This window comes from Cygnus olor, chromosome 15 (genome assembly GCF_009769625.2).
Source record: "Cygnus olor isolate bCygOlo1 chromosome 15, bCygOlo1.pri.v2, whole genome shotgun sequence".
Classification (NCBI taxonomy): Eukaryota; Metazoa; Chordata; class Aves; order Anseriformes; family Anatidae; genus Cygnus; species Cygnus olor.
Window position 1 is genome coordinate 11920075 of NC_049183.1, and position 20886 is coordinate 11940960.

The window sequence follows — 20886 nt, forward strand, 5'->3', positions numbered from 1 at the left end:
ATTTCATACTGTTGTTAATAATAAAGTAAGAACAACGTTTGCAGAAAGATTAAAGAATCGGGTCAAGAACACTGTCTGAACACAAGTGTTATTAAATAAGCCAATCATCCAACTTTTGAGTAATTAATGTCCTTGTTTTTTACTTGAAAGCCTCATTTTCAGCATATTCATAGGAGACAAATGTCCTGTGTCAAAGCAAATGAACACAAATTAACTCTTTTGGATGCCAATTACAAGAGAAAGATAAAAAATGTAACATTGGCAGGCTATACACAAAAAGTTGCAGCATGGCACTTCTCATCTTAGCATAAGTTTATGTACAATCAGATGATTTCACTACATGTGGTCGAAGGATTTGATCTGTCCCCATCTGCACATTATCTAAATATCTAAACAATTGCCATAAAGCATTTGAAACCTTTAAAATATACAAGGAAAACTAACAAAGCTGATGGTATCTCCAGATCACTGCGTGAAGTACTAATAAGCAACTGTGTTATACAACCCATGTTCAACAGACTGAAAATGATCTTTCCCAAATCCAAATGACATACTTCTAAAGCTGAAAGTGATAGATTACAGCTGGATGAGCAGGCACTGTACTGTATGTTAATTTTAAAAGCTGCCATTGTAAAAGAACCTCCAGGCTTTTTGTTGGTTGCTTTGCTCTTCTTATTAAGAACTGCAAAGCTCCTCTTATTTAACATTAATTACATGGGGAAGTGGAGAAAAACTAACAAGAAAGAGAGGTTTATTTTTCTAAAGATGTGCAGTAAGATTACTTTTAATCAAAACATCATGTCTGTGGATCAAATACGGTGTTCTGTTTTGATTTCATCACCTCAAAACATGATAAATAATTGCTGTTGGAAAACACAAGTGGAAAATATGAAAATTTAGCGTAAAGATTCATTATCAAAATATGTCTTTACAGCTGATTTGTAGTATCTGTGTATTACATTCTATCCTTCTCTCCACCAGACAACCATCAAGACACCAAAACACTCTCAGGACAGCAGTTGCAGAACTTGTCGTATTCGCTCGCTCTTCTCCACCATGCTTGGGTCTTCTGCATCCGACCCATCCAACTCCTTCATAAGAGCTTCAGCTTTCTGCACAGTTGTGTCTCGTGCGCTGCCTCGAAGTCCCTCCAGATAATCCAGTAAAATGGTGAAATACTCATCTGGAACCTTTAAAGAAAAGAAAACAAACAAAGAAGGAATTAAAAAATTTTTGCTTTATTTTTTTCTCTCTCAATGTTCATTCACAGTCACATCAAACCATCACCTGAAAGATAATTAGGAGAATTGCACAGGCTTTTGCATTTGCCAATGCCCACCCCTAATGGAAGCACTTCTTGCCAGTGTTGGAATTACCGGGAGGGATGGACCATGGTGAGAGAGCTGTCATGTGCTCAGATGGGCAAAGCATCTGAGGGGAAATGCTAAGCAGATGTGGAAATGCTGATCAGCAAATGCAAGCACTGCCTGAGAGAGAGCTCCAGCCTGTGAGGGCTGTTGGAAGGAAAAAAATGCACTAGCCAAATCCTAGCTTTGGAAACGTGCATGCAAACCTTACCAAACCCAGGGAGAACTGCATGCACATGTCTAGGAAAGAATTTGCTGGAAGTATCCTCATCCCCAGCCAAAATTATTTGTTTGCTAAGATGAGATACCACCCACCAGCAAACAACAGATTGTGACTTTGACAGAATGCTTATACAAAGGAATAGAATTTAATTTGAAAAACAAATTGAATTCAGACATATGGAAATAATTTTTAAATCACGCTGACTGAAACTGATAGGCTCTTTTAATATGTCTAACATCAAAAGCAGTTTAGTCATCTACAGTTCCATTACCCCCATTTTACTTCCTTTCTAATTAACTAGCAATAGATTAAATTTTAGCTTATCTGGTACAACATACAACTACATTAAATAATCTTGGCAATAGCCTCGCAAAGACTTTTCAATGATTTATTCAGTATTTCAAACCAATGCATTTTCAAAAGTATTAGGTGAACAGACCTACACTGAAGCATATCTTAACTTTATGTTGTGTATCTGTGGAACAAGTTGCAGCCAATAAGAGAATATTTTAGCTGTGAATCAGATGTTAAAATGACCTAATCCCACAAATATTTTTCTTTATGTTTAACTTTACACATATAACTTTAAAAGGCACGCTCAACATGAGTAAAGTTAAACATACGTAAGTATTTAAAGGATTGGAGACTAATTGTGCAAGGGCTGTTTCAATTCTGCAAAGTATCAACATTTCACAGAAGACGGAGCTTCAACAGATACTTAATTTACAACTTATTTCTCCATCGCCATTTGGCAGCATAACTTTGATCGTTAAAACTTCTATCATGCTCAAAGAAGAGGAAGAAAATATTCCAGCGCTGCCTTAATCAATCAGAGATACTACAGAGTAGTAAATCAAAACTAAAGTCTACATCCAGCCTCATAACTTATACACTATGGAAAACCTTTAAATTCTTCACACAAACACTCCTATGTTAAAGAAACAACTCAGATACAAAAAAATATTAATTTTAGAGTGACTAACACTGAAATTGATGATATACGAAGTGTTGCTATAATATATGAATCCACAACATTGAAAAATAATGAAAAAAGTCTACATTTTTGAAAGCATTTTTACACACAGTAAAAATGTGCTGCTAACAGACAAAAATGTTCAGATGCAAACGATTTCAGCACGACAGTGCTCCTTTAATGCAGATACTCAGCGTCAGTTTTTTAAAGCTCAGCAACATTTCTAGATTTTAAACCTTAGCCAAATTATCTACATAACTTATGCCTCTTGTTCTCAGGCCTTGTGGTACAGTCATATTTCACTGCGTGGAATTACAGTTATTATTATATCATTTAAGCAAAGTGCTTAAAGGGGGAATTAAAAGCCTACTCTAAACGTCGAAACACTAAGTGTGCCGACAGACGTGTGCCTGCCTGAGGTCCATAAAGCATTTGGCCCTAGGCATAAGCACACAAGTGCTCAAAAAGTCTAGTGTTTTTTGTTTGTTTGTTTGTTTGTTTTTCTGTAACACAGTTATTTGTTGTTTTATTTTTTCAGCAAGAGATTTCAATACAGGAACACGTAGACAAGATAATATTTTTTCCTCCTAAGTTATACAATAGGGTCATAGCAAGGACTGGACAACAGGAACAACAACAAAAAAAAGACAGCAAAAAGTTAGTTGAATCAACATCTTAATTCTTAAAATACAGTAAAAAAAAATATGCAATTTCAGGGACTCTTGGTGAGGTTTTACAAAAAGAAACACAGTCCGTCTCTAAGATCAGCTTTTGGGGAGGCGTGAAATTGGATACTAAGATCTCTCACTATGGCTCTGGCAAGTGGAAATGATGGCAAGTGGGATTTTTTTATTATTATTATGGTTGTTTTACAACATTTTGCCCTTTTTCTCGCTTCTTTTTCTCAACCAACCTTGCTTCTGCTGTAATTAATATGCATTAGATCTGGCTAACATGGAAACATCTCCAAGTGAAATAATTACTGTCAGCTCCTGAATGCTCAGGAACTATAAGACATCATGAAAAGAAGGGAAACACTATGAAAAAACAGCAGGAAAAGAACAGGTATTGCTTTTAAATTACCCTATGTAACTCAAGAGTTTTCAGACTTTTCAGACTTGCAGATGCCCACCTATTCTGCAAGGCAAATATGGATATCTATGCAGTGAGCGTCAGCTTGCTGACACCGAGCTGGCTTTTCTGTTACCTTCTGAGGAAACTTCAGAACTCCTCCAGGGACTTGCAGTCCAGAAGCTGAAGACAATCTGTGTAGTTACTTTCTAAAAGTGCTGTGCCAAATGACAAAGATCAACAGAGGAAGCAGTGTTTATTTTGTACAGGATCCTGAAGAAGTATGCACACCATAGGTATACAGGCTGGGCTTTGAAGCTGTCAGCCAACCAGCAGATGGATGTTAACGGGACTTAAAAAATAAATTCACATTGTAAATGACTACAAAACCTCAACTTATTTCCTACAGAAAGAAGAGCATCAGTACAGGAAACTTAATTTACCTCTTGGCATGGCTTTTCAGTAGGCATACAAGTGACACCAAGAGATCAAAGATGTGGCTTAGGAAGGAAGGAAACTCATGTCTCCTTTTGTATTTTAGTCATGCTTGGATATCCAACAGATTTTATTCTGTAATGGACAGGAAGCTGGATTTGGGTATAAAAATATATTCAAAAGAAGCTGGTTTACCCTCCCCAGTCTTGATGAAGAAAAAGGCTTCATCACATGTTTGATAATAAGCACTCGAGCAGTTCTGCTAACTTTACTGAATCTGAATGCAGATGTTAAGCATTATCTAAAGCTCATATTCAATGCATCTCCTATTACTAAACAGTACAAAATATGTGAATATAAATAAATCGTTATGTTTTCATCAGATTAAAAAAAAACAACACTAGAAAGGAAGCTTTCATTTCAATGTTGAGAAATACGGAGTAAAGCTGTATTTTGATATAGGAAAAAAATTCTACTCTTAGTTAATTATTTCTCAGTATATTTCAAAACAAATCCCAAAGTAAACAGGTAAAAAAGCAAAAACGTCATTCTGCCTATAAAACAATTTCTAGGTAGCTTTAAAGAGCACACATCCATTTCAAAAGTTTGATAAAGACTTTTAAAGGAGACACTTAAGAATAAAAGACAGTGCAAACAACCTAGATACCTACTAACAAATTTGTATTCTGCAACTAATCTTTTTAAAGTATTACACTGTGTGAATATTTTTGCTTTCATGAAATTCTGGTTTTAATTATATGGTTCTCTAAAAGTACTTTTAATTGTAAAGGTAACACCCTATGTCAGGTGGTTGGCTTAAGAGCTGCAGAGTAATCTGGGTCAGGAAGATTGTTATGCTTAAATGTCCAAGTGCACACAAAAAGTCAGCAAAACCTGAGTGAATGTCAACTAAATGAATCAATAAGTAAGCCACTGTGCAAACGGCTAGATGTTTGCTCTATTGCACAACAGAATTAATGATCTGAAATCCTCTGTTCAGTACTACAATGGTCAGATGCTTGTTGGAAATTAAATCTAGGTTGTTTTTTAAGTTATGAAATGAATGGATTTCAGTGATGATGCAAGCCTAGCTTCTGGTTATACTTTATGCTTTTTACAATCAACATAAGGTTTCACTCATATTTTAACGAGAAAGCTATTTTAACATTTTGGCAATATGTCTGTACATCTTCCGTGGAGCCGGAGATAACTGAAGCAATACAAGAACTGTAGCTTACAGCATTGGGTTCCACGTTCAGAAATTCAAATAAAGGACACAGTTCAAATATATTCCCACTTCAGGGAATAGCTTCAGGTTTATATAAAATGTCAATCCTTTCTGTTTCACATGCATCAAGTTTAAAGGTCTAGGATACACAGAAGAATGATCACCCCCAAAACAGAAACATAAATTACAAGCAATTAAAATGGTTAAGCATTTTAGTTAAAAACATAGTAATTGATTTATTAATTATTTAAAATTATTAGAAAAGTGCATTGTTAATGCTAGTAACTTTTTATTAACAAACAATAACTACAACTAATTTATTAAACCGTATAACATTATAATTCTGAAAACCTACTGTTAATACAAACCTTCTCTTTATCATACATGTGCAAGAGAAGCCAGGTTTGTCTTGTTTTTTGAAACTTCCATTCTTCTGGATTTTTAGACCAGCTGTGGAAAATTAAAAACAAAACAAAAAAAAAAGCTTGAATGAACTACTGTGTGATCAAAATATTTATTATTCATAAAGTATTTCTTATAATGACCCCAAGTAACTTTGCATGCACCGCATGGAGTTTCACAACACTGTGTTAAACAGATATCAGCAAATGTTTTGCTCAAGAGGCGAAAAAGAGTATGAGGGAAGGCTACATGGCTTTTGTGCAAAAAGCAAGAAGATCATAGTAGAGATCCTGGCCAAGAATGTTAAGTATTTTCATCAGAAAGCACTGATTCCTTGACATTACGAACCGGACCCCGCTCCTCCCCTGTGAGCAGGCAGTTACGAGAGGCCGTTGCCCTCATCTGACCCAGGAGAACTGGCAACCCCAAACCCGTACCCTGCCATCCTCGCCAGCTGCTGGCCTACCTGAGCATCTGGGGAGGACTTGTGGACAAGGAGCCAAGTTTGGGCTTCAAATATTTAGCATTTCCCAATTAGCTTACATTCATGTGAAATTAAGCGGCCCCTAAAGAACTGGAAGCAGAGTCATGGCAGAAGTCACCGCGTCCCCTGGTCACAGTGGTTGAAGCACGTTTTGGGACACAGGAAATAGCAGGAGAGCTCGGCACAGCGTCCCTCGTCCCACATGAGCTACGGACTGCTACAGAGCAGAGCAAATTCATTTTTCAGAAGCATATGTTTTAAGGCTTTGATTTGCCGAAAGGTGGGACTTCAACGTTGACGTTTACGGGACAGAAAATGCTTTACCCCTTGCTCTCCCCGGGAATTCTGATTTCAGTATTTAGCTCAAAACAGCAGGCTGCTTCGATACTGTGAAAAGGGAACGTGCAAAACAAATGACTAACATCTGTCAATGTTCTTTTGGCTGTCTAGCAATCAAATTTTAAATATTCAAGATTTTAGCTGGGTTAAAATGGCAATTTTATGTACATCTTAAACATAATTTTAAAGGTAGTATATTTTGTTTTCAATGAACAAACAGACATGCTTAGTTCTGTAAACAAATGAGCAATCTAGCAAATCTCACTATAAAATTAAAACTGCTTTTTAAATGTATAATTTTTAAATTAGCATCTTAACACTTATAAAATTTGTCAATACACTGACGCATCATTTAAAGATACAGCAGAAAACAAGAGGAGAAAACCCAGCAAATTTTATACTCATTTGATTTTTCTCTAAAAGGAAGACAAGTCTCCAGAGGGTAGCATGTAAGATGTCTTTAATGTTCCAGCTTGTTTTACACAGCAACAGAGAGCACAGAAATCAATTGAAAAGCCAGCTGGATATGAGAATTAGTATTGTTTAAACACTGTCAAGTCTAATAATGCAAGAGAGTCCTCATATTCGAGGAATGATGCACCAGCAAAAACGTTGCTCAGTCAATCCAATGAAACAGAAAAAAACAAGACTGCAAGTATGGAAACCTCTGCCCTTCCAGCCCTGCAAATGTTTTATTGACTTAAGAAATTCAGGATAAAGAAAAACCGACAACAACTCATTTAGGATTATCACTAGCTAAACTTAATAAAAATCTCTGTAGCCAAAGTACAAAGTAAAAATGACACAAATAACAGTAAATGAAAAATGACAGACAAAACATTAATAACCACAATATATGATATTTTACATGACTAAAATTAAATCCAAAATTGAACTGATTTAGAGGTCTCTTTTGGGACACTGTCAATACACAGACAGAAGACCGCCCAAAAGCAGGTTGTCAGAAGCTGTAGAATCAAATAAAAAAATACCATCCTCATACCCCCCAACCTGGAATCCAAAATACCTGCAAGCAAAGACCTTTGGCACCCCTTGACTTCACAGCAGGGTACCCAGTAGAAAACAACGTCTGTCAGAATACAGAACTTGCAGTGCAAGGAGCAGACCGAACGAAGGCAAAGGGGCCTTTCTGTGGGTACTTGGTGGGGCAGGTCACTGGCTTATTTGTGCCCGAGCTCTGTTTCCCAAATCAGTAGTTCCTAACAGAGAAATTGGAACTTGTGCAGGAAGTGAGTTAATTTCTATCAGTCCTTAAAACAAAAGAAAAAAAAACAACGATGGTATTTGATGTTGAAAGAAACCCATTTTTTTAATAAGGTTCATCCTCCTGAGCAATAGCATGGAAGCTATTATAGGGAAACACTGTGTATTTGTACAACATGAAGAAGGCAAGCTTAAAACTCTTTTTAACATGAAATGAGCATGGAAACTGTTTACGTTACAATCCTTGCAAGGTGACAAGAACAAGCTGAATGACAGATCTGCCACTGCATCCTGTGAAAACAGCCCCTCTTCTAATGAAAACCTTTAACATATTTTTCTTTCTTTATACAAAGTACTATACATTTGTGACTTATATGCATTGGTTAGATATACTACATAACAGCGAATATTTTATCCTCTGCTGATTTTATGTTTCTGTCACTTGTACCTTCACCTGAGTACTAACAGGTACTAACTTGAAAAATGCAGGCTGACTCCACTAACCTCCTATAAAGCTATACCACGTTAAAATATCTTTATTACCTAGTTTATAAACAACTGAGACTAACAAATGAGTGCACTATGAGGTTAATTGCCCTTATGAGCCTATTACCAAAACCATATGCTCTTTTCTACATATTAAGGCAAACCATTACACTCTTGCACCTAAGATCCCACTTCCACTCTAGTGGGTTCTCTTGTGGGAACAAACAAAAGTTTCAGCTAGTCTTCTAGAAAGGTTTCTCTATATATACACCATAATAGTTAATAAGAACAACAAATGCTTTAAAATAATCAACCACAGAAACTACATTAGTGCCCATCACAGCACCAGAGCATCCCAAACCATTTCTTTTGGTCTGCACCTTGTCCTATGAGAAACAAAAGCTACACAAGTGTGGAAATAAAAGTTGTATTTCCCTTAGTAGACCGTGGATGTGTTCATGTTTTCTGAAAATATCCTCAAGTTTCTAACTGGAACTCTTTCTTTAGCTGTCTCGATTCCTGTTTCTCCCCCCTCAGGAAAATGGTCCTTCTCCTGACCTGATTTCCTATCAAACTGTAGCCAAAACACTCATGATAATGGATGCACAATCTTCAAGACAAATAATGTGGTAGTTGCTCCCTGCAATCGGACCCTCCACAGTTATAAAAACAAAAGTTTTCCACTGATTCCTGTGACTATGACAGCTTTTTTCCTATTCTTATGACAGCTTTAAAACCTATTGAAAGTATCACTCGGTGCCAAAGAGAATGGGGTATCTCTTTTTATCGGAATGACATAAATAGTGCGTTTTCAGAAATGCCCAACTTTTAAACTACAAACGTTAAAGCTTTGTAACTCAAGAGAGATCTCTTTTTGCTGTTTATATGCAGATAAGCTTCCTTGACATACTGCAGCAGTAGAATAGGATTTTCCCTTGAGTGATTAAATACACAGAGTAAGACCAACTACATTATAGTAAAAATCCCAGCTTTTTATAGACCATTACAATGTCTTTCACACTCTGAATTAATATGGTAGCTTTTAGAAGCATCTATGTCCAGATCTAATATAAACTACGGAACTGGATGAAAAATATACATGTTTAAAACATGTATTTTTCCAGTGTGCCTAGGGCTAATTTTCAGTATATTGTACAAACACTAATTGCCTTCTTTACACAGTTAATGTTTGAATCTTTCTTATGAGCTCTAGCTCATTGAAAAAACACATTGGTTGACTTCAGTTAAAGAGAACTTTTATGTTTGTGCAAATGCTCTTCCTAAATGGCTTTGAAATTGAAGATACAGAGGACATGAATCAAATGGCCCAAAGAACTTTACATGTGGGTTTCTGCTTTTTTTTCTTTAGCACGAGAGTCTCATGTAGAAAAGCTGCCCAAGATTCTCACTGGTCTATCACATAAATGAGCTTTAGTCTACACATTAATCTTATACAGATCTGTTCCCAAAACATGGCTGAGCTGTACCTTCCTAGCCGCTCACTGCAGATGTTATCTGCCTTTAAAATGCTTAACCACATCGCTTCTCAGCACTGTGACAGAAAAAGGACATTTTCTGAGTACTGGCAGCATAAGGAGGCAAAGAGAAGACAACCGGTCGCAGGCAGGGCAGAGCACTCTCTGGGATGTCCTAGCAGAGAAAGGGAAGGGAAAGTAGTCAAATTGGTTCCAGAAACACAGTAAGAAAAAACATTATTGTTACAAATTGGATTCAGGAAGACAACAATGCATCTGCTTAGACTACTGGCCAGGACAAAATACTATCAAGCTGTCATGATTTTTAAATAATCTCCTATGTGCAGAAAAGCACTGATGAGAACTGAGAGTTTTACTCATTTAACTGGCAAGATCATTGGGTTGGTGACAAGTCTCAAAAACCAAAAACGAAAGACATGACTGCCAATAACCCTCCAGAAGGCAGGAGAATACTGCTGGGTGGCAAATGCAAGGACACCTACACTCATCTACATCTCCTGCTCCAACTCATGCCACTGAGTGCCCAGCACGCCTTCTGCCCAGGACGTTCCCCCAAGGGAAAGCACTCCGCAAAGGGTGCATTTCTATCCTCAGTGCCCCTCAGTGCCCTGTCTGTAAATGTGCGTAACAGGTGCTTCCTCAATAAAGAGCAACCACACTCTAAAAAACTCCCTTAACAATATTTAAAGCCTTGCTGCAGCACTTGGCACTCAAATGGTTTGCTCTAGTATTTCACAACGCAATAGATACAATAGCGGTAACTTTTTAATGTGCTATGCACTTACATTTAAGGCAAGAAAAATGCCCTTATACAGCAGAATGTGGAAACTGAATAGTGTTATCAGGTCATTTAGGGGTGACTGTAATGCTACGTGTGGCCAACAGGTGAGCACAGGAGCCTGGCTCCCCAAAGAGGTTCCTTGGAATTGCTGGAAGCACTGTGGAGGGAGCAGAAATTTGGCAAAACGTCATTCTCATGGGAGAAGAGCCATTTTATGGATGGAGGTTTTATATGAATATATAAAATATATATGGATGTGGGTGGAAGTTTTATATATGCCCTATAGTGCCTATAGCGAAGTAGGAATAATATTTTTTTGTCCAGTCATAACACATACAATTATTTAAAGGGAAATGTTAAGGTGTTTATTTTTATCACAGGTATTCAGAACTTCTTCTAATTCTCTCAGGGCATTTGAAACAAATTTACTTTCAAAAAAGTAGGTTTTGAGTTTCTTTCACTGTCAACACCAAACCCGTATATCTGCAATTACCAAAAGCAGCACTGTCAGAAAGTGATCGCAAGGACTTGAGATGCTCTGGAAACCCTACGCTCTGCATGCCGAGAAAGCTGGCTTGCAGTACGCGCCAACATTTTATGCAAGATAAGGGGAAACCTCATTTCAAGTGCATGTGGTGCTGATTTTCCTCATTTGGGAAAAATAACCGAAATTTAAATTCTACATAGATTTTCAAAGACTTGACTGGAATGGCAGTAATTAAAATCTTTGACACACTAATCTTTGGCAGGACTCAAGCACAGACGCAAGAAAGAGTCATAGCCTTTATTTTAAACTGTGTTTTTCTCATATTATGGATGATTCTGTTAGGTCCCAACTCCCATTCCTAGGAAAATTAATATATTTATACTGAGACTCTCGATTATAGCTTAGAAGCTAATTAACTTATGACTTAGATAAAGGTTTTTCTTATTTTGCTGGAAGAGAGGAAACACTAATAAAGCTCTTTCACCAGAAGAAACTCTCTAAAATTGTCAACAGATTTTAGAATCAGTGCCACATTTTTGGTAGAAAATCCTGGCACCCTTTCTCAATCTGTGGTTTAAAAACAATTTTTAATATATTCGTCCATCTGGTTTATACGTAGCATAATGACTAGACTTGTGAAAAGGCTGGGGGGAGAGGAGAAGCTTTATTTTTAATTTTTATTTTTAGTTTAGGAATCACACATACAGGAAGAAAGAAAGAAACTTTCTTTTTAATATCTCATTTTTGTCCTTATGTCCAATATAAGCACAGATTGTATCTGTGCAGCAAATTACACAGGTCACAGAACTTCCTTAAAAAGTATTTATAAAGCAAAAGGGAAGAGCCTTTGTGCCTTAGAGCAAAACTTTGATTAAATCTACGTAAAATGTTTATCACAGCATATCTTTTATTATATGCACTTTTATCACTTGCCATTATTTGTAACATTTTATGTTATGTTTGCATCCTGAAGCTTCATCCAAGATAGAAACCCCCTTCCTCCCCCACTATAGGCACTGTTCAAACACAACATGAGACATTACCTTGAAGAGCTCAGAGCATAAACAGATGAGACAGATGATACGTGGAAAGGAAAGTTGACCCAGAAAGTTCTAACAACGCATCAAAATCATAACGCAGGTCATCTACAGAGCTCATACCTCATATATATATGTTACAATACATGCAGCACATCTCAACTGTGATGCAACTTGTCAGCTTTTCATAGACACCAATCTACCTGCAGCTGCCACCAACATCCCACTGGGAAAAAAAAATCCTTTTCTTTTTTTTTTAAATTCCTTTTCTAGTATATTATTTAGTTGCTGATATCTGTATTCATCTGTCTGGAGCAAAATTGCATTTTGAGTCAAAAATAAATATAGTATTAATGACAGGTTGACAACTTTCTGTTGTTTCCAGTAGTAGCACAGAGGATTGAAAGCAGTGGGCTTGAAAGACCAAAGGTAATACTAATATATTATTACGCCAAATATGCTTTTTATTTTACATACTTTTCTAAAAAGATGACAAAGTAGGAATTGAATTATTGCAGAAGAAGAACAAAGAATTGAAAATCCCTTCACAGCCAATCTGTTCAGCTCCTGCAAGGAATATAATATGCTACTAAATGCTATCCTAATATTGTGCTCAAGCCCCATCTCCTCACCAGATGTCCATCTTTTCTTGCACTTAATTCTGGTCACACTGATGTCCAGATCAGAATCAAGGGAAAGGATGAATGGAAGCAACTGTTTTGCCTCCCTCCCTCCCATGACAAACATCCTGGGGGGTACAAGGAGATAGAGGGCCTCAAAGTCTGTATAAAAACCATATAAGAAGCCAGCTGCAAGTAAAATCATTTTCAAAGGTTGGCAACAATCCATTTATATAAATGCCTTCTGATGAGGGATATGCTACCAGACCCAGGAAAAAATGAATAAGGTCAGTTCTCTTCTGTCTTACCACTGTACCACACAATGTCCAGCTGTGGTACAGAATACTCCTGCCAGGGCATAGATTCAACCTTAGTTACATTGGCTTTTTTCTTTTTTTCCCCTTTTTAAATCTTATGACAGATTTTAAAACTCCATCCTAGCATCTCAGAGAAGAAAACAATAATATAAGTGATTAAACAATTAATAACAAATGAAAAAAAATCTTAAAATTGAAACATTTCATCTGATTTCAGGCACTCAAATATCCAAGACCATCATTTCTGTCTTCCTGGATTTGTCCATTTCAAGATTTAAAATCTACATATCTTTATGCTTTTAAGTGCTATGCTGGGTAAGAGTATCACATAGCGTTTTTTTGAAGGAGAAATCCAAATATCTATGAATGTGATCAAAGGAGGGATTTCAAGAGCACATAGCTTGAAACCAGGCTGAAATCACTTTAATTCCATGTTCCTGGGAGAAGACAAAGTTCTGTGGCGGCTCTCAGCTAGAGTGAATAATCACAGGATTTTAGTGCTCACAGGAATGAGCAATGCAAGTCCTTTCAAGCTAGATGTAGAAGATTTGATTTTATTGTTCAGTGCCACAATCTACAACAGTAACATGTAGTCATGTGTATACAGCTAGCAGAGCATTAATATACAATCATGCTCTCTCAATGCAAAAAAAATCTGTAGTTTCAGCAGTGCTGGGTCATAACTATAATTGTTATACTTACAATATCACAGTATTAATGAAAGAACTAGAAAAGCTATAAAAAGCTGCTAAGCAAAGTCAAATATTTAACAATATGATAATAAAAGTCTGCATAATTTTTAGGGCCTATCTCACTTAACAGAAAAGCAATCCATGACTAAAAAAAAATTACTTTCTGCTTCTAAGAAGAAAACACCAGAATTATAAAGAATCATGGTTTTCCATACAGTGATTCTGAAAGAAAATATTGGAAGAGAAACCACCTTTGTGTGAAAATTTATCAGTGGAAGTTTTTGAGGAGGGATGAGGAAATGGCCGCTTGGAGAAGGATTTCAGTACTGAAGGTGTTGGCTGATGAATTTTACTTTGAAGCATCCAGGATACTAAGGTGCCAATTTATTGTTCAATATATTGAGTTGAAAGTGTCTTTCCAGCAACAAAGCACTTCTGGAAATATGTTGTTTTTTTTTAACCAGATGTCCTTACCTTGGGTGTTTCTGTGCTGTTTGTACCTCAGCAAGGACATAATGGATTTCCATAGCCAACAAAATCACAAGTGCTCTTCTGCATGGAGTTCCAAGCTTCAGAGTAACACCTGACTCTAATAGGAAAAAGCAATGTGCTCTCACTGCTATTGTGATGCCTGTGAGCCAAAGGCCTACCTGCGCTACGTCCCAGCACCGTGCAAATGCTTCCTGACTCTCAGCATCCAGGCCAGCCCAGTCGCAGGGACATAGCTGGCCTCCTTTCCCCCCCACGAGATCCAAATCCTGCCTCCGCAGACTTCCTGACAGGGCTTCCCCTCATCCTCACTCATGTCAACGAATAGCTGGCCTCAAATCAATCCCAGACGTTGTGCTGCCCAGAGGATCTAGCTTAAGCCTCCAGGGAAGGAGGAAAGTCTCCTGAAGGGGAAACCAAACCTCAAGCCTCTGTTGTAGCATGGGACCCTCCCCTTTTCTACGGCACTACCCCTTGCTGGTGACAGTATTCTGTAAGCATACAGAAGAAATACTGGATTGTTGGATTCTCATCTAGCCCTCTTCAAATAACCCACCACATAGATGGCTTTTACAGTGAACCTGAGAGGCTTCCAGAGGTGGGGTTACTCTGGACCAACAGCAAAAGTATATACAGAAGCATGAAAAAAAATAATAAAAAAAAAAGACCTGCCAACCATCTGTCATTTTTGCATCCAGATCAGACGTCCTACAGCTGGCAGAGGCAGAAGGAGAGCGTGCTGCAGACCCCTGGCCATTTGAACTTCACAAGATGCAACAAGCACCTTATAGAATGATTTACTTTTCTTTTTGCAGAGGAGTTCTAAAAAATAACAAGCCAAGAAAAATACTGAAATCAACCCAGAAGTGTACAGTAGCTGACAGTCCACTCGGATTTCCTTGACTTAGCTGAAATGCTCAGCTATCTCTCACTGCATAGCAAAATCTGCCAGTGCACTATGGTATTCAGGACAGTACGAGATTCTCCTCTTCCAGTATCCTGTGATGTGCTTTGCGTTACTAAGATTTTAAGTAATCTACGCTTAGAGAAACTGATCTGCCAATTACTGCTTCCTGCAGATGGCTCTCATTTCAATTCAATTTTATTCGTATAAAAGTAATTACTGATACCTTTTTGGGCACCATCATATTAATAAATGTGTGAAGGAGGAGACAAGTTTTATTAAGGATCCAGTTTTATTATCTTAAAAATATTGCTTGTTATTCTAACTCTGGTTGGAAAGCTTTGATGGCTCCCTGGAGATAATTGATTAATAATCATTGCCAACTGCATTTTAAATTTTAATTTTGGCTTTGGCTGACTAGCCAAATTGATTCCTACAAAACTACTCTCCACTATTTTGAGTAGCTGGGCATTGGATGAATAGTTTAAATGTGTTGGAGGAAGTGAGCAGCAGTGTTAATTCTCCTAGATTTAAATTTTATGAGGCAGAGAAAACATACAACCTTCCCTTTGCCTTTCTGCCACGTCAAGAGCGCTGTCTGAATGGAAGAAGGCGGGTGAGCAGAGAAGGCCCTGAATCCAGAAGATGGGCTAAGGATGAGTGCCCTGGCTCGGAGCAAGGCGTGAGGCTGGAGGCCAGGGGAGAGCCGTCTGCAAAGGCTGGGACGAAAGAGTTCCTTGAACGAACACACGCCGCAAAAGCATTTCTTTCACATAAAGTAAATAAGCTCTGCAATCTGCTTTTGGTTTAAAAATATCAATGGATAGCTTATTGTAATACTTACATGTGAAATGGGTCGTTTTAATTATTTTGTTTTTATTTGACCTGAAAAGCACACAAGCTTTCCTCAAGACGAATGAAAGAGGTCAAAGTGCTTGTGTGAAGTGCTGAGCTCTCAACTCCAGTGAGAAATGCAGGGATCTAGATACTTTCGGGGTTACATCCTTAAGTAGACTAGCTTGTTATTATAGACTTCTGCTTCTGAATCTCCCTAATGTATCTTACAAGGTTACAAGAAGTCATTTCAGATGAAATAATATATTAAAGCTGCTTAATTATTTAATTAGATGCATCCTCTTTTGTATAATACTATGCACAGAAGAAAGCTGGATCTCAGCGAGAAATATCTAATGACTACATTTAATAAACTGTTAAGAAAATTCATTTATACTAAATTTTATTTTACTGGAAATGAGAGGCATTAAGAAAGGATGCATTACATTTTCTTAATTAGGTTCGGAAAAAAAGAAGTTATCTTACAGGAAAGAGAATCAGGCAAAAAAACCTTAAGTATTTTACCCCAATATTTATGGGCTTAACACGCATAATCTAGTTTTCCCCATCTGAGGAAGCACTTCACAGAACGATAGCTAATTACTGCTAATACAATTTATAGCTGTTGCAACATATTTGAGAAAATTTATCAGGAGTCTTAAAAAGCCTACTGAAAAAAATGCAAATAAACGTAAACTTAACTTTGGAAAAAATCAATTCATCCAGAATGAATGGCAAGCCTCCTCAGGCAGGTGAGAACAAGTTATCTTTAGAGCCATCATCTCGTTTGATACAAGATCTCAGGTATATGGGAGGAAAATCTTATGTATGTGACTGAGAACGAAAGTGCTGCCTGTAACCTCCAGCTGGCTAACTCTGGGATTTTTGTTCCTCATTTTATCAAAAGCAATAAAGAGGAACAAAGCTGCTCTGGTCACTTGCAGCAGTACAAGAAAGGACTGTGTGGACAGCAGTACATCGTTAAGGTCAGGTTAATGTTAGAATTAGCATCCTATGAAAGGTACTGAGTGGATGCAAGTACTGCTGTCAAGCATGGATCAAAACAAAAAGCATTCCTGTCCTAATTCTCTTGCAATTTTAAGTAGACCCCAACACAGAAGACAGAAAGCTCTCTCAGAGCTGCTAGAAGGGTTTGGAATATTAATCCATATATTGCATGCCCACCCAGAAATCAGTACAGACACTAGTGGCCTTTAGAAATATCTCAAGAGAACACCATAGGAAAAAAAAAATCTACGCAAGATCTTCTTTCAAAATATGGAACTGAGAAAAATCTTACAGGTCTGTGGAGATCAGACACTGGTACAGGGCCAAAAAAATCAGAGACTTCAGCTGAGAAGAAAATTATGCCTCATTTCTTTTGTGTCGCTTGAAAGGAAACCTTTGAATAGTACAAGGACTTTGGTAAGTCACAAACTTGATCACAGTTTAATTGAGCCATCTGAAAAATGAGATAATGTAACAATTTCCCAAAAGCTGTCAAAACAGGAGTGAATAAATTAGCATCAAAGTATTTTTCATTTATTTTGTCAAATTATAGTAATGATACACTATCACTAAAGGTATTGTGGAAAAGCAAATTATCATTACTGTGACCCATAAAAGACAGAAAACTTTTTAAAAACAAAAATAAAAATCTCAACAAAGATGGGTACCATTAGTTAATAACATTGTTTTCAGCTGATCCTGTAGAAGATAGATGTCAAATGAAAGGATTTCCAAATTCATGCTAATGATGCTATTAAATATATATTTTCCCCATGAGAATGTATGAACCAAATGCCCAACTGAATATTTTGACAGCTTTCTTTCACACTGAAAAAAATGGTAGAAACACAAAGAGACAGAAGGTTTCAAAGTAAATCACTCCACAGCTTTTACTGAAATATGCTTTGGGATATGCACTTGTGACCTTCTATAAAATTAAAGATTTGGAAAGATGAGTGATTTTATTTGGAGCCATAAAGCAGGATTAGAGTTTCTTAATGTATTTTTCCCTTTTTGTAAAATTTAGTGACCATTTATGGGTATGAAATTTACAAAAAGAAATCTCTTGCCTCTGCCATAAATTAAATAGAATGATGAGCAGATTTAGCAAGATATAAGAGCCACCGATGGTCAGAATTTTAGCAAGGACATGAACTTTCTCTCTTGCTTTCTCCTCTTAAGCCATACATAAGTGCAAAGCAAATCAGTCAGAAAGCTACTCCAAATCTATTCCCTGTTTAAGATGTAGGGAAGTTTATTTGGAACAATACTAATGGCTAACACATAAGAGGTTTTGTGCAGGGAAAGTCGTGTGAGCCTGGCAGCTTTTCCAAAGCTGAGTGTCATCATGAGCATCTACTTATTTCCTGGAGAACCACACAGTGGTTGATGTTTCTAGTATTTCCTCCTTTTGAATGAGTTGGAAATACTGCATAAACATCTTCAGCATCTAAGAACTTCTACTTATAGCTTAGAAGCCTTAAAACCTGACATTTCAGAATCTTAAATCATCTGTTTTGTCTCTAGAAAGCAGGGTTGCTAAATCAGCAAGCTAGAAACAGCAAAATACATCCAAAAATATTGGTAGGTAACTAGGTTCTTCAAAACTTGATACATCAGTATGGAGGGGACTTGCTAGAAACAACTGAAATTACAAAAAATGTAGTTCTGCCTACCTGGAACATTTCCAGGATAATATTACTGATCCGCAGAATGTATTCCCATGGTTCTTTTTTTTTTTTTTCTCTCTACAGAAACTCTTGGTAAGAATAGCTAAGATTGGATCTAGGTTATTTAAAGATGCCTTTTGTTCTTAGATTTGGTGGCTGTTTCTAGAAGTAAGTAGTAAACAATATTATTTGTCAGAATTAGCTTTAACTGACAAGTTCATCTTCAGTAACTACAGAAGCCTCAGTGCCTGCTCTGGCCTTGGAGATGGCTTAACCAGCAGCTCTGTGCAGTGCCTGGGCTCATTCCTTGAGAGGCAGGGCTTCCTAATTCAGGTTTATCTGAGTGTTAACCTGGTTATTCAGCTTCCAGACCCAAGTCAGCATTTCTGCACAGCACAGAGTCATGCAGGCACCTTCCTCTGTTCAGAGCAGGTGCAGGCATCTCTTTACTAACCTGCACTGCAAAGTTGGTCTGGCATGGCAGCGCTGCAGACCAGGTATTGCCCTCCTGCTTTGGTCTGCCCTTCTTCAGGCAAAGCCTGGATCATTCAGCCCAGAGAGCTGCAATATTTAGAGGTGGAAAAAGAGACAAGACATATATAAGAACAGAAATCCACATGAACTCATTGAATTAAAAGGTAGATGTTAACATGCTTCTTCCAAAGCTGCAAAATTGTTGTACTGGGATCATAAAAAACAGCTAAACCACCGAGAAGTGAATAATGCTTTAAAAGCAATTCCTGTGCAGTATGACATCCTGTGGATGTCATGTGGGGGTTAGAAAAACACTGGCAGGCCTCCAGCACAGTTCTGCGTATCACTTGCCACCAAGACACAGAAAAGTGAGTTCAGAAGTCAGTAAGTGTATCAGAAGGACTGAAAATCACCGAGTCAGGCTGCCGTCAGACGTCTTGATTAAACGGGCAAAAGCTGCATGCTGCTATTACCGAGAGTGTAACGTGACATTCACAGAACCCTGAATGCATGGTTTGAATAATCAGATGATGAGAACACTAATATTTGGAAGTGTGTATCATAAATCCAACTCTGAAACAGTAGTGTATCTGACTTTGCTGCAGCCAGGCTGAAGTAGGATAAAAGCACCGTCCCTCTGACAGTCGGTGAACATTTATTATGGTGATAGTCGGAGTGTTTGTGCCATGGTTGTCATTAGCACAAACTGAATAATAAACTGGGGAGAGAGGTGCAGCAAATTAAATGTGAAATCACAACGTGACACGGCTCAATGATGAATCCAATACTGTTGCCCATAACCCAAAGCCAGTGTGACATGCAGCAGAAGGAATCACACACAGACTCTTGGTTCCCTCTGCGTGAGGCTGGCATGAGGCTGCAGTGAAACAGTGTGTTAGTGTCCAGGTCTCGGATTTCCGGAAAGGTCACAGACACCAAAGTTCAAAGACCAAGAGAATGTGCTGGTGTCTGGAAGGACCAGAGAAAGACAGAGCATTACAGACGCTTCACTGAAGAGGCTGGGAGATTTAGAAAACTGATGCAGCCACGAGAAGGATGTACACACCAGGAAGGGAAGGAGTTACTTACAAAATGTGGGAAATGCAGTGATTTAGGAAACTGTGCTCAGTAACAGGTCCAACATAACCAACATAGCAGAGCAATTTTTCTGCTTCATATACCCTACCAGCAACCTTTGCCTTCCACAGAAGGCAGCATGCCTGAATACATTTGCAGAATAGCCCTAAGCAGCACCACAGCTGGAGAGTGAACGTGCCTTTTCCATCTGCCTCCCAGCAATAGTGTGGGCATACTGGCACCCTAAAAAAAAGCAAAGCAGTAGGCACTGCAGCAGACAACTTTGTAGGGTTTCTGAGCAATACTGGGGCTGCTAGGGAATGGCAGATGTCATGGAATACTGAAGTTACACAAAGGACTGTAGGAATACGATAAGGTAACTCTACTCTCTTATTAAGACAAGACTGCTTTTCTCTGCCATGAACAGAGACAGAGACCCCCTTTAAAAATCTGTCCAACCATTAACATCAATTGGCCAACCCTCAGTTTTACAGGCACGCTGATTTAGGTCAAAGAGAGGAATACCACTTCGAGGTAGGTAGAAATTAAAAATCAAGCAATACAGAAAGCTGGAGCAGTGCAAGGACAAAAACATTGTTCTTTATAGTATCAGTAGAAGTGCAAGCCTTTGAAATCAGATAGTAGCAAGTGCCTGCCCAAGTTCACAAAAAACAGCCGCAGAACACCGCCAAATGCAAATTTACCCTCTATCTGACTCCCTGGATTCACGCGCTCTCTTACATAACTAATGAATGTGACAAAATGACT

General features: G+C 37.9%; 1 protein-coding gene across 3 annotated transcripts in view; it reads right to left on the minus strand.

Annotated features, from left to right (window-relative positions):
• Positions 1-119: 119 nt before the first annotated feature.
• The window catches only part of C15H7orf50 (chromosome 15 C7orf50 homolog), a 125656-nt gene continuing 104889 nt past the window's right edge, over positions 120-20886 (minus strand). For all 3 annotated transcript variants that reach the window (XM_040574704.1, XM_040574706.1, XM_040574705.1), the window contains 2 exons: positions 5666-5747; positions 120-1190 (listed from right to left, as the gene is read on the minus strand). In XM_040574704.1, the coding sequence (XP_040430638.1) occupies positions 1008-1190; positions 5666-5747 (265 nt within the window). In that variant the 3' untranslated portion in view covers positions 120-1007. The remainder of the gene's footprint in view (positions 1191-5665; positions 5748-20886) is intronic.